The sequence below is a fragment of the Calonectris borealis genome, chromosome 1 (assembly GCF_964195595.1).
Source record: "Calonectris borealis chromosome 1, bCalBor7.hap1.2, whole genome shotgun sequence".
Taxonomy (NCBI): Eukaryota; Metazoa; Chordata; class Aves; order Procellariiformes; family Procellariidae; genus Calonectris; species Calonectris borealis.
In genome coordinates this window covers 148818124-148835070 of record NC_134312.1, presented here as the reverse complement: position 1 = coordinate 148835070, position 16947 = coordinate 148818124, and the positions used below count along the sequence as shown (strand labels likewise).

The window sequence follows — 16947 nt, the reverse complement described above, 5'->3', positions numbered from 1 at the left end:
GTTGCAGCGAAGACTAATGCAAAGAAATCCCCACCTTGTCCACCACCTCCTCAGGGGGCTCTCTGGCCCTGGATTTACCGCCCGAGGTTAGCCCACACTAAGTACCCGAGGCTTTAACTATATGGGCTTAGCATGTGTCAAGGGCAGCGTGCCTTGTTTAGCCAAAGCCTTTCAAGGCACTTTAGTTAGCACATACAAACCCCACACCTTCAGTCCCAGCAGAGAGAGGAGCCTTGGGAGAGAGCACCCCCACAGAGCTCCTCCGCCTGCCGCCTCCGCCGGCGGGGAACCCCCTGACTTCAGGAGATGGCATCGCAGTTTTCTCCGAAAGAGGCGAGGGGAAAGGAAATACAAATTTTGTGATAGCCACCTACCGTCCCACCCCAGTGGAGCAAAAGACAGACCAGAGACCATTTTCCTTCTCTTTTTTGCCCAGCTGACAGGTCACACGTGTGACCCCTCTGCCTCCACCTCGCAGGCAAACAGCTGCAAGCAGAGATAAGCCTGAAGCCTTCACCTTGGGCACAAATCTTCCCAATGCCCAGTAAAGAGGGACTTTAATAGGCTTTCTCCACGGGGAAGCAGGGGGTAGAAGAAGAGCAAACAGGCTCTCTCACTCCCACCTACCTAGTCATCTAATTTAATTTAATTTCATTTAATGAAACTTATAAGGATTTTAGACCCATACCCCAAACCAAAACACAGCTGAAGTCAGCCCTGAGATTGAAAAAGTGTTGAGGACAGGGTAAAACGGATGGAGCCTCATTTCTTCGGAAAGCCAGGGTAAAAAGAGACCACAAAAAAAGATCTAAAGAAGGTACAGAATACGTGTGGAGAAACACATTAATGAAAAAACAAACAAACCTTACTCATCTTGGCAGAACTACAGCCAATACCAGAGGTCATGCGGATTTAACCATATCCCTTCTATTTGTTAGTTACTTTTATACAAAAAAAAGAAAAAAAGCCACAGACAAGCCTAGAGGAAGAAATGCAAAGGATGATGAGCGTAGAGTTTAGAGGAAGGGAGAGCGGCAGGAGGAATTCACCCACATCAGATGAGTATGAGGGAAGAGAGCGAGAAGGGCAAAACGAACCACAGACAGAGAGAGAAACCTGCCACGCTAAAAAGGGGCAAAAGTAGAAAACTCATTCTACAAGAAAAGATTAAAGAATAAGTCAAAGTTGTTTAAGACACGAGGCACTTCCAAAAAGTGATATTTCTAGCAAGAATACTTTTTTCTCTCAAGTCTGACGAGGGAACATTGTCTCGAACCAAAAATGAGCAAGCCTTTGCCCGTGGCTCTAACCCCAAGCTGCAGAGCCAGGCTGATACCCACTTTTTACTTCCACTGACTTCAGCAGATGGGGCCTGATCCTGGACAGGCAAAATACTTCTAGCTTTAGAAGAAGAACCTAAACTAAACCAATATACACCTGAACACTGCAGTAAGAAGGATTACCTCTACCATGCTCTATTCCACTGCACTTCCTCTTCTCTCAAATGACATTTACGCCTCTTAAATTATAAATACACAGGTTGTTTGCATAATCTGTCAAGGATATTATTCCTGCCGGCCTAAGACAGCAAAGACATTCAAAACATTTCCCTCGAAACATTCAAATCATGAAATCACGTATTTGTGGAAGAGAGGTTTGGCTCGGGCGCTCACAAGACTTTTTCTGCCGTCACGCAGAATGGTTCCCGAAACTAGGTGGTTTTGCTGACGGTTGTAATTCAGCCACAAGTCTCTAGTCATTTCAGCGTGTTGCTTTTATCATCTTTCAAAGCTGTCCGTAGTCACTGTTAAAAGAAACCCACAGAATTCAGCGCAGCAGAGGTGAACCCGATCTGTGCCTTGCAAAGAAACTCAGGACTGAGCATCCTTGGAACAGCCCCGTCCATGTCTTGGAAAAAGCAGCATCTCAAGGTCAGGTTCTAAACACGGCTCTCAGGGAAACACTCTGTACTGCTGCTGGGTGCACAGTCTGCACAGGAAAAAAAGGAATGGCCTTTGAAGGTGGACAAGCTATTAAATTTTTACTAGGTGAAATGTTTACTGAAATAAATCCAGTCCTTTCCACTCTTGGTTACTATCATAACACATATGGTAACTGACATACAATTAATGGAGCTTTAAACCAAGAGTTCTTGGAAGGAAAACGCACTCCCAACTTTTCAGCTAACCTTGACAAAAAGCCAGGTTTTGGCAAAGTTCCGCAACGCAAGGGGCTTTACGAGATTCCCCGTTTATTGGGCACCTCTCGCTCTCACAACGAGCACCGGCTCCAAGCAGATGAGGTGAGAAGAGGCTCTGCCGAGTCAGCACCATCCACCACCACCGACACAGACTCGGGAGCAGTCAAAGTTCAGCAGACCCAACTACCACCCCAGAGGTGCCGTACCACCCACACTCTCTTCAGCGGGTTTTCAAGAACATGTGCCATCTCACATCAGTCAACAGTTCAGAGGATAGCACCGCAAAAAGCATTTCATCTCCTCTTCTCCTAAGCGTATTGATCCTGCAGGGTGAACGGATATTAACAGTAACACGACGCTTTAATACCCAAGGCTACTGGCTTTGTTTCCAAACTCCCAGGGATCTACAAACTAGGCTGATGCCATCTTTACAGATTTGAAATGCTGTTCACATTCCCTTTTCCCATCTTCTCCTACCTGAGTTACAGAGACAGACTAAAACCCATGTTATGGTGCTACCGCGTCAGTAGATTCTCCAGCGAGTCGAGGTATCTCCAAGACCCGATGCTTTCAGCACAGCTCTGTACCGTGTAAGCAAGTAGGACCCCTCTCCCTGCTGGAATAAAGTAACCAAATACCACCCAGGGCGTTTCAGCTGTCTCCTTAACCTTCCCTTCTCCTTTCTGCAATAGGAAATCCTACTGGTGGGGAGCACAAAATAAAACCCTCCCCTTTCCCATACAGCCCAGTGCACACCGTATGTATACAAAACGTATTACCTTACACCACCACCACAGGCTGCCTATATGCTTTGTTATCAAAAAGCTAAGAGGTGCAGAGCAGCAGCAGAAGAGCACGCTCCAAAACCAAACCCCGATCGCAGCAAGGACTTGATCTGCAACCGAAGTGGCGGTGTCAGCGACAGCGGTTTCACTGCCCACTTCTCTCTTCCTTTCCCAAAACCCAATGCAAGCACTGCCACAACACTCGGTCCATGAGGAGGCACCTCCAAACTCAGCAACTTAACCAGAAAGAAGTTTGCTCAATAACTAATATATTTTTATTCCTGAAGAGGAAACCAGAGCACTCTTCCATTACCTCAGAGGAAACCTAAGGAAAGGTAGCATTACTCAGGACTGATTTACTGCCTAAAGCCATTCAGAAAACCATAAAGCCAGTGACATATAAGACAAGTAACTCATTCACAAGAGCTCTTTGATCTTAAATACAAATAAAATTAGGTCAATACTAAAGATTTTCATTTCTTGCCATATAAGACTTCCACAAAGGCTAAGAAAAGCTTTTCCCATCCCTTCTTTTAACACTCAAGTTATTTAGCAAGTAACATTTCTTTCATATGACTTGAAACATTTTCTCCATATTCACTTGTCATCGCTCCAGAATTTAACTCTTGGCGAGCACCTAAAACGCACAGGGGGGGCTGCATAAAGCATTCTCCATAGCCCCTAAGGACAAGTCAGATCAGAGAATTTCATTGCATTTCACGTGGGGGAAAGGAAGGAGCAAAGCGCACCCTTCCCAACTCTCAGATTAAAAACAAGATTTTTTGGTAATTTGTTATTCAAAGCATTCCAGCGATTTTTAACAGATGAAGAGGAGAGAGCCTGTGCCGTCACTATTAATAGGCTGACATTCTTTCTTCCCCCGCAAGACCACACCAGCAACACAAGCGAAGGCGACAATTTAAGGGAGCCTGGCGGCGCGCCAGCTCTGCCGAAGCCCCAAGCCCTGCGGTGCAGGGACTCCTCTGAGCGCGGCCCTGGACGAGCGCGTCGGGTGCAAGGTACAGCGCCGGCGTACAACACGCCTGCCATGAAATCAGGGAGGTCTTTTACATCCACGACGTCCCTGTAATTCTCAGCGCTGTGTCTTTTGTTCTTTCTCCTGTGACAGTACATCATTAACTTAATCTGCCAAAATAACAGGGGATCGCAGGATAAGCTAAGCGTATAGCATCACCTTACATTTTCGATTTAACATGCTTGATCGTCTTAGGGTGGCTTTAAAATTTTATTTATTTGCTTTCTAAATCAACCAAGTGCTCTCATATGCAGCAGAAGGTCCCTGAAGCTATCACTGTAATGTGATATCTGCTCATAAACGTCAATATACCAATTTTAAAGGTATTAACACTGCTGTTTAGTTATGGTAAAATATCCTAATCCCTGCCCCACCTCCGTTACAGAGAGCAATACAGTTAAATGCGAGCAATTCAGTTCAGGGCTTTCTTCAAAACTCATTTAAACACAGAAACCTCACCAACTGCAAGACAGCACATAACAACTCCACCGCAAACACAAGTCAAACAAGCAGGGGTACCATGGGGCTCGCTCTATGAGATCCACCTGCCCAGTCGCCCAAGAACATTTAGCCCGGTCCTCTGGGCGGCTCTTAAGAGACCAGGGGGTCAACATGCAAAGTCTTCCCTCTCTTTGGCTTGGGTAAACGTGAAAGCTGGTCCCAGCTATCACTAAGGCAAAGAAGGGACCTCTTTTGATTCAAGCACAGAACTTCGCGTCCAGAGATCTGGATTGTACCTCTGTCGCATATTTCCTGGGTGGCTGGGAATAAATTACATCAGTTCCCCGCTGTACTTCCCTCCCACGTCCTCACTGCGAAGTAAAGCACAGTGGATAACTTGGATATCAGAGAAGCAGCAGACAAGAGCTCCACTTCCTTCTGTGTTTATACGGGAGATTACCATGCAATTGATAGTTCAGTTTAACAAATGGTGCGAAATATGAAACTTCAAGTACCTCAGGAATGTCCGCCGTAGCTGCCGAAGGAACATGCAGCATATTGCCTCAAAAAAACCCAAGTGTTAATTAGAGAAAAGATATTCAGATTTACAACAGATTGAAATTTAAAAATAAGATTCACAACCAGACTGAATTCTACTAGCTGGACTTACAGCTATGGAAAAGCAATACGACGACATGGCTGGGGAAAAAACAAAAAATAACAAAAACCCAAACAGGTTTGATGGGAAAGGATACCTTGCAGAGAAGCACACCTTTGACAAAATAGCTTGAATGTTAGGCACTTAATTACAACTCTTCTCAACATCATCAAGAGTTAAAGTATTTCTATAACTCTCTCCTGAAAAACAGTAACCTAGAATAAATGCATTCTCTGTAAAAGTCTAATTTATCTGAACAGGAAAGACCCCAGAGCTTACTGCTGAGGGCACAGAGAGGAGACACGAGGCACTGACTGCTTTTCACACTGATCGTTCTTCTCAACCAGATCCCTCAGAAGTTCTGCAGAAATAAACCCGTCTATATTTAAGTTCCCAGCCTTCATATAAGAATGCAGAGATACTAACTGAGGGCAAGCACATTCACCTCTTGGTAAACGCATGCAAAAACAGGTCACTTATAAGTCTTTTGGGAAAAGGGATGCGTCTCTCCCAGTGATGGGCAAGAGGGGTTTTACATGTCGTTCACTTTCACACATCCACTTACAAAGGCATCTTCACTCGTACTATGTATCCCACAAAGACGACGGACTGTAAGAGCTACTATGTGCATGGTAGAGAGTGGGGTCAACCTGTCCGACCTTAGACATCTAGAAGACACACAACTGAGACATTCATCCTTAAGTTCCCATTATAGTTAACAGAAAAAGACTCAGGTAGAGAGCAATTTATCTCATCCTAGGGTAGTTATCTCCAGAGGCCATTCCTCTGTCCTATTTCTCTCCACTGTGAGTCCTAGAGCACACAGCTCAGATTTAGACAGCGAAAGGACAGCAGGCAACCCACTTACTTAAGCACCTTTCAAAAGTACCATCCAAGCCCACCGCACAGAAACAAGCTGTAAGTTACCGACCAGACAAGCGTATCTGCAGCTCTCGCTACAAAATGTACTTTTCACCTATCGGGCCACCATAAAATAACTGGAGATACACAGCGCAATCAGATTTTTGGAGAAGCACAAAAGAAACTCAATTAGGGCTTCCAGTCAGCAAATACCTCATCATTATATGCAAACATTGCTGCACCAGTTCCCCCAAGAATTATTTTGATTACTGCAGTAGCACATGCTAGTGGCACTACAGCTAAAGGTCCGTCAGCATTTCATACCCCTACCTACAAGGGTTTGTAATGCAGCTACAAGTATTCCATCTTGATGACAGCCTTGTAAGATGGCACAGTTGTGCTTCCGTTTAGATAGTCTACAGAATTTTCCTTGTGAAGCACAAAAATGGAGAAAAATAATGAATTGTAATGATGTTGGGAGGTCTCTGTTTTTAAGACACATAAAACCAAGTACTGCACAGTACGATTTACTATAACACACTAAGGCCTGTTGACCTTAAGCTTTTCTTTCCTGGGTTTGAAAACAAAACAACCCAATACCATTAGATAGCTCCAAGTGTAAGGAGCAGGTTTTGAGACAAGTTTATTTTGGTTTGAGTTTACTGTTTAAATTAGCATCATGAACTCTTGCCCACTGTCATCCCCTACAGCTACTCTCACAAAATCCTGGGAAGAAGCAACTGAAACTACCAGAGCTTAACTGCAATTGACTGTTGTATTTTTAAGACTTCAAGTAATTTTTAACAGTTCCAAATGCAAAAATCCCAAAGTACATCAGCTTTGACATAAACCATCAGGAGTAAACTATTGCCTAGGTAGCTCTCAGGAAGTTAATAAAACTCAGATTTGGTGCAACTGAGCATTTCAAGGTGCTGCCATTCTTTACCTACCTAAGCAACATCCTCCCATTTCACCTCTGTTCTCTGGTGAAGCTGCCAGGTGCAGGAACCAGAGCCAACAAGTAATACCATGGACTGGTACAATATAAAAAGATGGTAACCCAAACATTCAAATCTAAAACCAGCCCAATTTTCAGAGCCCTAAAACATCCAATGAAGCTAAGGGGAAATCCATAGGCATAGCGAAAAGAAAAGCCACTTTTGGGGATAACACAACACAGAGTGAGGAGCCAAAGACCAGGCAGACAGGTGTTATGGATGGATGTGAGGACAGCATTTCCATGTGGAGAGCGGCACTAGAAGAAGGAAAGCCCCTGGAGGCAGGTAAGGAGTGGGACAGCACCCGTGCCTCCAAAGTTGCAAATGCAAGATGCACAGACAGATCTTTTAGGACTTCTCCGGCCAGAGTGGTGGGAAGAGGATTAAGTAAGTGGACCTCGCCAGCAGCCCCGGAGCCAGGGAGTTAATGGGTCACTCAAGGCACACGGGCAGGGGAGGAAGCAGACGAGCGGCCATGGCACACCACCAACAGTCCCAGCATCCGCGTTGCTGATCCCAGCCCACAGCAGACCTTCTCCAGGGGCAGTGCTACCTTGCTCCAGGAAGCATGTGCCCACAGCCCATGCGGCTCCTTCAGGTACAAGTCCATGAGTCACTGCAATCCTGCACGGAGAGCAGCTCTTATCAACGTGCCATGGGACAGCTCCAAAGGGAGGTGACGGAGACATACCAGATAAGCACTACAATACCAGTATAACTGCATCCACGTTAGGAGTTTTACCACATTAGCTGTTTTATTACTAGACAGGCTGATCAGGACCTGTTGGCACTTGTAGTGTCCTGTTTGTATAGCGATAATGACAGCTACAGTGGCAGAGCAACCCAGGGAGGTGCAGCTTCGGTGAGAAAGAAGCATTTTGCCAGGAGTGTTAAACAGTCTCCCCCAAAAGTCATCACTTATTCTGGCACACGGTCACCACACAGCTAAGTGGGCTGAGGGAGGTCTCGCCAGCCCGGGCCATGCTGAAATCAGCACAAAAACTTGTGTCAATATACCTTCCCCTGGTGTGCGTAAGCCCGAAGGTTGGCTGGTTAGTGAAAGCTAGTGAACTGCCATGGGTAAAAGCTAATCTCTTTCATAATATATAATTTTTTTTTTAATATATATAAAAATTATATATGCTGATGTATTTCTACTGACAATTAAGCTGTCCCTTACTTTTGCTTACATTAAGCATTTCCCTGATTCCACGCTACTTTTTGTTTTCCACAACTATGAATCATGCACTAATTCATTCTCAACATTTAAGCCAGCTTCTCCTTCTTCACCCTCTGATTGCCTCTGTAAATTCACCTTCACGAGGCTGCTTCTCTCCGAGCTGTCCCACTATCTCTTCCTAACTCCACATCTTCCCATAGATTTGGTCCTTCACTTGTCAGTATGATGCAAGATCAAGCAGGAGGAGGGCATGGGAAAACTCCAGGGAGAATAAGTCAACACCCTTCATGCCTGCTACAGTGAGTTGCACAGGGCACTTGAGATAGGAGCTAGTAGCACCAATTTCTAAATAAAGTGGAGAGAAGCCCATCCATATGTCCACCTGATCCTATGTGCTTCGGAAGTGCCAGTCCTCTGTAAGGGTGGGCATCTTCATTCCCCAGTCTCTGGGATTTCATCCTTCTTCAGTGGTGCTTCTCACAGGTTTCCCAATCAGCAGCAAATTAAAACCAACACCACTGAGGTCAAATCGTAGTTATTCATTACATTCAGAACAGCAGATTTCACTCTGTTGCAGGACAGCAAAGCCCGGCAGAGCAAGGGACTGTTCTGCCTGCAGGACTATCGTGTCCCCAGACTGTACTTGCTTCTCCTTCAGAAAGCTGCTCCCTCCTTTTTCTAACACTGAAACTGATACTACAGCAGTTAGGACTGCTGAGCCCCGTGGCCACCCAGGAGGAGATACGTCAAGCCTTGCTCGGGACAGGACAGGGGACTAGGAACGAGGGTTAGATGGAGGCACCATGAACTTCACAACAGCATATTGACCATTTGGCAGCACTCTGCAGTTTGTAATCAGTGTCATAATTTGTGCCTCTGTGCAAGTGTTTCACACTGATCCAAAGCAGAGAATACACTTTAGAAGTAATACTGAGATGCAGTGTCAAAATCTCCAAGTCCTCTACATTCAAAGCTACCTCAAGGTTCCCAAGAAGTATGCACAGTTGAGGGTTTTTTCCTCCCTCTTCCCATAGTTGCCCGATTTTAGAGCCAACAGTATCTTTTCTTGAGCCTGTGCCGACCTGAGAAACAATCAGGGACCCACAATGCTGCAAACGTAAAGTATTTGATAAGAAAACTCTTGTACAAAGCTATGAGATCCCCTCCCAAATCCACCTCTCGTTCAAGCAAGTTGAATTCTTTCCACCAGCTCCAGCGGGAGTTGGACTGGGACCTAAAATAACGCCGCAGATAAGGATCTTACTGTAACTTTTGACTACAGTCAAGCTCACATTGTGCAAGTCAATGCTATTGAGCTTAAATATCAACGTCATCCAAAGGCAGGGAGAAATACTTCTGGCGGAGCCAGAATGTACAGTCAGAAATGTGAAACGGGAAAAACAAAAATACCGCTTTCCTCCAAGGAAAACAGATCTCGAGAAGGTAGGTACACAACCTACCGGGCTGAAATCACGCTTGCAACAGAAAGTACCACTTGAAAAGAAGATGACTAGAACATAATGTGTATACACAAACAGACGCTAGACCACATGAGAAAAGTCAGCTAGCATTCTAGTCCAAAAATTTATACTAAAAAATGTATACGCTGAAGGCAGGGAAATGCAAAGAGTGAACACCTCTTGTAATGCTGGATTCCCTTTGGGGACATTCCTCTACATCATCCCCTAGGGTGGGAGGTGCGGACCTGCCATTATCGCAGAGGCCCAAAAAAGCACCTCTGCATAGTATCGCCCGGACTCTGGTGCCTGGAAGTTGATAATATGTCACCCAAATTTCCATTACTAGTAGAGAGCAAAAATAAACCTAGGGAAGGGAAGGTGTATGTTTCTGGTTTTCTCCCCTTCTTTCTTTAATATCCCTAAACTAACAAAAATCCCTGTCCTGGGCCCTATGAATAAAGCTCACCTTCCCCATGCCTGGAGCGAGGTGCAGAGACCTTCACGGGGAAAACCATCTACCCTCGCAAGCCTGGGGAAACGACCCCTACCATTGCCAACGAGGAGACAGCACACGCACACAAAGAGCAAGGAGAGTATAAGATGATTTCAACTGAAATTTTACCCACATCAGTTGAAAAATCTTCCTACAGAAAGCTGAAAAAAATTCCTAGGAGTCAGCGTAAGACTCTGGGCTGTATTTTGTTACATCCATCACCTTGAAGCCCTGCACACACCCAGGTCCCAGAGTGCCGGGCCCTCTTCTAATTACTCCAGGAATAAGGAGTCCCTGCCCCAGCAGCCCGCAATTTGATTTAAGATACAAAAAAAAGACGTTTTGACAAACAGACAGATGGACTGGGGGAGGAAGAACGAGAGGGACATGTGGTTACCCACAATTGGCAGGTTGCTTTCTTTTCTCTTTTTTTTTTTTTGAATAAAAATAAATATCAGTAATCCCCACTGGCCACCTGCCTAGCTTTTGTATATTTAATTAAGAAGGATTTGGGTGATGGAGAATTGCTCAAAAGTTCAGCCAATTTGGGGAAGGATGGGGGGGGGGGAACAACGCTAAGGGATACATCTAGCCACAGGACCCAGAGAAATGCCAGTATTCCAGCCACTGCCCGGTCCTTCCCGATTTCTCCAATAGCAAACCCTCTGTTTGCAACACAATCCACGAAAAATCAGAGGAGGAAGGGAAGAAGAGCAGTTCATACTTAAGAGAGCTGGTCTGGACCAGTTCCTGAAAGCCAGTGACCTCACTGATCCTCAGTACAGTTTGTCTTTATAGCGATAAGACTGGAATTGTATTCATGTTTAACAAAATCATTTGAATCCACAATGATGTCCCTTTAGCAGTGAGAGAAAGAAAGGGGAGAGGGGGAAAAAAAAAATTCAGCTGAGTTAGCAGAGAATACCAAGCACTGTCCTCTCTTCCTAACCCCCAACACAGTCACCTTGTAAGAAAGAAAGTCCATTAAGACAAAAATAGAGTATCCTTAGCGTGGGAAAACATTTATCCAAGTTTTAATTTATTTTCAAATCAGCATTTAAACGATCACATCTTACATCATTTCCTTTTATGAGCCAGCAGTTAGACAATACACATCATTTACATGCAGTTTTGGAAGGCTGCAACATAAATCAACAAAAGAAGCCTTCACTATGAATTAACTATTACAAGGCTCTTAGAAAGCCACACCAGCCTGCGTTGAGGGCAATTAGGAGTATCATCCCTAATTCTCATCTTTCTGGTGCGCTCTCAGAACTCGCACAAAAACATCCTTCCCCCCAGTCATTGCTGCTACAAGAGAATTACGATGCCTATCTGTGAGACCTAACAGGGCACTCACAACAGCTATTTTAAAGTGTTAGCTGTCTTTAAAAACACACACACACACCCCCACCCAAAAAAAACCCCAAAGAGAAAGTGACGGAGCAAGTTAACACAGTTCAGTCTCAATAGCAAAATTAATCAGCCTTATGAAGGATCAGACGGTGGAGATTTTAAAACGTGCAAAATATTAACCAATGCCTTTAGTTCACAGGTTCCCAAAAAAGGGAAGCAAACACCCAGTTCGAATCTTATCTCGAGGCAAATTTCAGAAGTGTTTTCACTTTGTGTGAGCCAAATTTCAAATTAAGCTTACTACTGGATGTGAAAAACTAAAATCTAACCGCAGCAATGCTAAAAATGCTTCTCCACTATTTGCAGAAGATCAAAAAAAGTCCTTAAGGCAGCTAATCGCTTGGTAAGCTGGCTACAAGTTCCAGTTACACCAAAGTGCTCTGATAAAGCGGGACTGACTCCAGGAGGAAAGGAGACTGGAGGCACAGCCATCCCACAAGACAGCAGCATGCACAAAAAGCACAATTACAGGCTAGCACCATTTTTCTGCTGAATTCTGTGCCATTCACATCATTCCTTGCTTGCACCTCACTAGTTAAAGGTGGTACATCGCTACTCTGTTGCTTAAAGAGGGCTTAGGAGTGCTGAGCCCCAGGTTGGGGTGCTCCTCCGCGGGCTCTGCCTGCTGCGGGCGGGCAGGGCGCTGCTCCGGACAAGCCCGCACATGCCTCTGGGCTCCCATCAGCTGATGCCAACCTGTTGAAGGGAAATTTCTCTCTCTAAACTCCAGCAGAGGCGTTGGGGCTCCGTGAAAGTGTTAAACCGCAGACCCAGGGGGTTCTGTGGCTGGTCGTTTCTGCATCAGCTCGGAGGGAACTCTGCTCCCTCTACTTTGCAACGTTTAACCCTTCGCTTTCTAACTTGCAAGCCGTGCAACTTCCAAAAGCATCCCTCTTTCTTCTGTGGTATCCCTCTCGGAGTTGGAACTAACTACGAAAGGGCAAACAACTTCCACGCCGGCCTTTCATTCCCCAGGATTTCAGATGATCAGCAGAGGAGCTCTGCTTTGCCCCAGGACTAACGAGCCACCCCCACCGCTGCCCCTTCCCCTGCGCTGGGGCAAAGACTTCCCAAAAACATCCCGTTTCTTTTCAGCACCCAGGGCCAGGGAACCTCAGGCTCATTTTCTGCCCCAATTCACCGCTACATAACAAGCTCTTCTTGAAACGCAAGGCTCCTTCACATCGTCAGGAAAGGTGTAAGGGAGGTTATGAAGGTGAAAATAATGTAAGCTCTACAGACTTTAAGCGGAGCAGCTGAAAACTTAGCATCTTTTAATACCTCACCGCCGAGGTCCCAGGCCCACAGTACACTCCACGTGAGCCAACCCATTTAGTGGCATAAAATCCCAGAAGGATCCACACTGCTCCGTGACAGGGAGCAACTCCACTTGCATTTAGGTGCCAAGCAACCAAGGGCTGCCCTCATATTTCACGCACGCATATACATCTATACACCTATATATAGCTAAATAAATAGCTAATGTAGAACTATCTATAGAAATATCGCTAGCTAGACAGATCTGAGCTATTTCCAGCAAGCTCAGCTAAGGCAAAGAGGAGAAAATCAGGACTATTTTCTGCTTTTCAACAGGTCGGCGCAGTCTCCTTCCCACTGCTGGAGAGGAGACTCCCCAGCAAGGCAAACGACCTTCGGTATCATCGCCGGGGTGTATGAGCTAGACAAAGAGATAACGTCATGCCCTCTCCCGCTCCCTCCGTCCTCCCCGCAGTGGCAGGTAGCCAGCCAATCCCGCTCCCCGCACCCCGGTGACATCATCGCTGATGCCGATACACAAATGTGGAAGTACATCAAACTAGCGCTGCCCCAGAGTTCTCGGGGCACGGCTCCTCAAAGACAACCTACCCGCCACCAGTCCCTTGGGATGACAGGCCGGTGAAAAGGGAAATAAAACCATTTGGGAAGAGGGATTTCAAGGAGGGGTTGCTGGGTAGGAGGAAAGCGGAAGGCGACAAGCAAACACAGCGCAACCACGTTTTTCCCTCGGTTATGCAGTTCCTCCAAAAGCCCTGAAAACATACACACGCAGTTTCATCTTTGGGTGTCCCTGGAGCATTTTTCCTAACAAAAAAGCAGCTGAGAAAAGTTAAATCCTATTGCACTGCTATTGCACTCATTTCTTCTTTACAGAACTGCATTATTTTAAGAAGAAAGCCAAGGTTTAATCGCAGCAATGAAGTTTTTTGTTTTGTTTTTTTGTTTGTTTATGTGTAACCCTGTTAGGTGTCCACATTTTAAGACTATGTACACAAATGTGGACAAATGCCTAAGAAGTAGCAGTGCAAATCCAAACTTACACACCTGTCAATCCACTACTGTCTGAAAGGCTCTATAGCAAAGCTGTATTTACCTTTACTCCTGGCACCCAAACCACCATGCCCTCAGTTACCAGGCAAGAGGCAACATTGCCACTGTTGTCTAACCAGTGAGGAAGGGCAGGGAAATCTCATCAGACACACACTAAAACTAGTGCCCTGACAGAAACCGCCTGCTGCTCCCCCTGTTATCAGAGTGACACCGATGCCCTTAGACGTCAGGTGTTCATTCACTCTTCCTAGTCAATAAATGCATGTGCTGAGTTTCATTTCTAATGCTAACTATTCCGGGAGAGTTGTAGCATACTTAAGGAAAATGAAATTTAAAAATTCTATTGTCAAGACTATTAAACCACCAAGGACTTCACTCATTAAGTCAAAGCATTAACGAGTAAGCCGAGAAACAATGCACCAAATTGCAATAATTAACAGGAGAGTTTCAAGTCACACATTCACGCCCTACTTTTTTTTTTTGTAAGAAGGGTTCAGGTGATGCAAGCTCTGGGAGCAGAAGGATTACAGAAAAAAATTAAACGGTGTCATTTAATTTGTCAGGAAAAAAGTCAGAAAAAAATTAAACGGTCAAGGTGGTGTCAAAGTGCAGCTTCTCACTCATCTCCCCCCCTCTCCTCTCGCCTTTTGAGCCACATATCCTTTTTTCCAGCTTTCTGCCAACAGCAGCAGCCTGGTTATTCCACTTCTAGTCTTAAAATGCAACTCGCACACTGCGCAGACAGACTACTTCTCCATCAGGAAGGCTGAGGTTCACACCCTCAAAACAAACTGACATGTGTTTCAGTTGCAGAAGAGGCTCCGAAGTGCTTTATTTAGTTACCGGAGCTGCAAGCTGCAGTATCTTGCCATCAGGGAAGCTCACCAATTATACTGCCTTGTTTATAAGCAAAAAAAAAACCCCAAAACCCAAGCAGCTAGGCATACTCGGTTACTTTCAGTTATCTCTCCTTCCCTCTGCAAATGTGCCTTGCACTTCTATACAATATAAGGCTAGAGCCTCCCGTCTTTAGCCAAGTATTAAGACTGTGTGAATAATCAGTCATCCTGGTAGCTAGCACTCGCTGCAAAGTCATGCAATCTCGAGATTTGTTTGTTCCACTGACTGCACACTGGAGAGGAAAAAAAAAAAGTAGGCTAGTTTCACACCCACATGGGCACTCTCCGATTTCTATTTTTTAAAGTCATACACTCGTCAAACAGGTTATTCTGGGAATTCTGATTTTCACAAAATAAGCTTCCCTGCTTCGATCGCTTATTATTGTCATCCTGCCCGCCCCATCACTGCACAGCACAGCGGGATCGGATGCAGCACCACTCACCCCCGACTCGACAGCTTCAGCACTTTGAAGGTTTTCCAACAAGGAAACCAGGTGACAATTTTGATGAAGGCCAATGCCTTTGTCTAAAGTCACCGCAGCAGCAGCAGTAACTTCCACGAGGACTTCCAGCAGCAATTCTGAATAAGCCCGTGGACCTATTTGTATAGCCCAGACACACTCTGGCCGTGTCCACTCGGTTTGGTCATTTCTCTGAGGGGGGTAGGACAGGAATAAGGACAATAAAGGACTATTTCATCATTTCAGGATGGGTACTTGGGAAAGGAATTTGTGCCCCTCTGGTAAAGCAGAAGCCAAGAGGCTGACAAACTTGTCACGGGCAGCAACAATGACAAGGACAACATTTTTATCATCCCTAACTGTTCCGCTTGCCACAGCGGGTGTCTCGCCATCAGCCGTGTGCTCAGCCCAGCAGAGACACCGGGTATCCTCTAGAAAAATGACAATAATAAAAAGAGAAGAAATTCTGCCACAAACCTTGTAGACTTGCCCGTACGTGCCATTGCCAACCACTTCCACCAGCTCAAAAATCCCAGCGGGGTCCTGCGGGGGGGGGAAGGGGCGAGAGAGGGCGGGGGGGGAGGGGGAGAAGAGAAGCGGGGTTACATTTTTGTCAGGCGATGGCTGCTGGCAGAGCCCAGCGAGCGAGCCCGGCTGCTGGCGGCGTGCAGCTGTTGCGCCCTGTTTTTCCACGCACATGCCAATACATGCAAACAAAGGAAAAGCAGCCCAGGGCCGCGCTCCCCCCGCCCGCCCCCGCGGGGCTCCCCCCACGCGGCCGCCGGCCCCCTGCGCCCCGGTACCGGCCCCGGCCCGACCCGGCCCGGCCGCTCCCACCCCCGCCGGCCCGGCAGCCCCGGCAAGGGGCGCGCCGGCGCCCGCCCCGCCGCCCCGGCCCCCCGCCCCGGCACTCACCCGCAGGGAGGAAAGGTCGATATCCACCAGACTTTTTGCAGGAGAATCGTTCGCCATTTTCCCGTCTCTTCCTTTTTTTTTTTTTTTAATTTTTTTTTTTTCCTTCTTCTTCTCTGTTAAATAATAGCGAGGCCGCCCCCCCCTCCCCGAAGCAGCTGTGAATTGCGCGGAGCTCCTCTCCTCCCTTCCGCCCTTCCCTTCTTCACTCCAGCCCCGCCGGGTTGAAACTCTTCAGCATTGGGAGGGGTTGGCGGGGGGGATGATGGATAGATGGATGGATGGTGGGAGGAGGAGGGGGGAGAGGGAGGTGAAGGAGGGAGGGAGGGAGGAGAGGGGGTGCTGCGGTCCGTCTGTCTCCCCGCGCTGCGGTGCGGGGCTGGATCCCCCCGAGGCGGGCGGCGGTGCCCTGGCCGGCCGGCCGGTCGGTGGGTGGGTCGGTGGGTGGGTGGGTCGGTCGGTGGGTGCCCGCGCGTCCCCGGCGGCAGCGGGCTCACACCATGTCGCGGCGGCGGCGGCAGGAGCGGCGCCGGGGCCGGCAGCCTCTGGCAGCCTCGCGGTGCGCCCCGCGCCCGGGCATGGCACGGCACGGCACGGCACGGCACGGCTCGGCCCGGCCCGGCCCGGCCGGCGGTGGGGCGGCGCTCACGCCGGGAGCCGGCAGCGGCAGCCGCGGCCCCGCTCTCGCATGGGGGGCTCACGCCCAGCGCCGCGGCGGAGCCCCCGCCGCCTCCGAGCCCTCCCCGCGGCGCTGCCCTCGCATGAAACGGCGCCGGGCACCGGCGGGCAGGGGCTGCGCGTCCCGGCGGCGGCGGGGCA

At 47.5% G+C, this 16947-nt stretch overlaps 1 protein-coding gene across 10 annotated transcripts in view; it reads right to left on the bottom strand.

Moving 5' to 3' along the window:
- Window positions 1-16696, bottom strand: part of MAP4K4 (mitogen-activated protein kinase kinase kinase kinase 4) — a 162760-nt gene extending 146064 nt beyond the window's left edge. For all 10 annotated transcript variants that reach the window (XM_075135979.1, XM_075135985.1, XM_075135996.1 and 7 more), the window contains exons 1-2: window positions 16132-16696; window positions 15694-15759 (exon numbers count right to left, since the gene is read on the bottom strand). In XM_075135979.1, the coding sequence (XP_074992080.1) occupies window positions 15694-15759; window positions 16132-16188 (123 nt within the window). In that variant the 5' untranslated portion in view covers window positions 16189-16696. The remainder of the gene's footprint in view (window positions 1-15693; window positions 15760-16131) is intronic.
- Window positions 16697-16947: the final 251 nt, after the last annotated feature.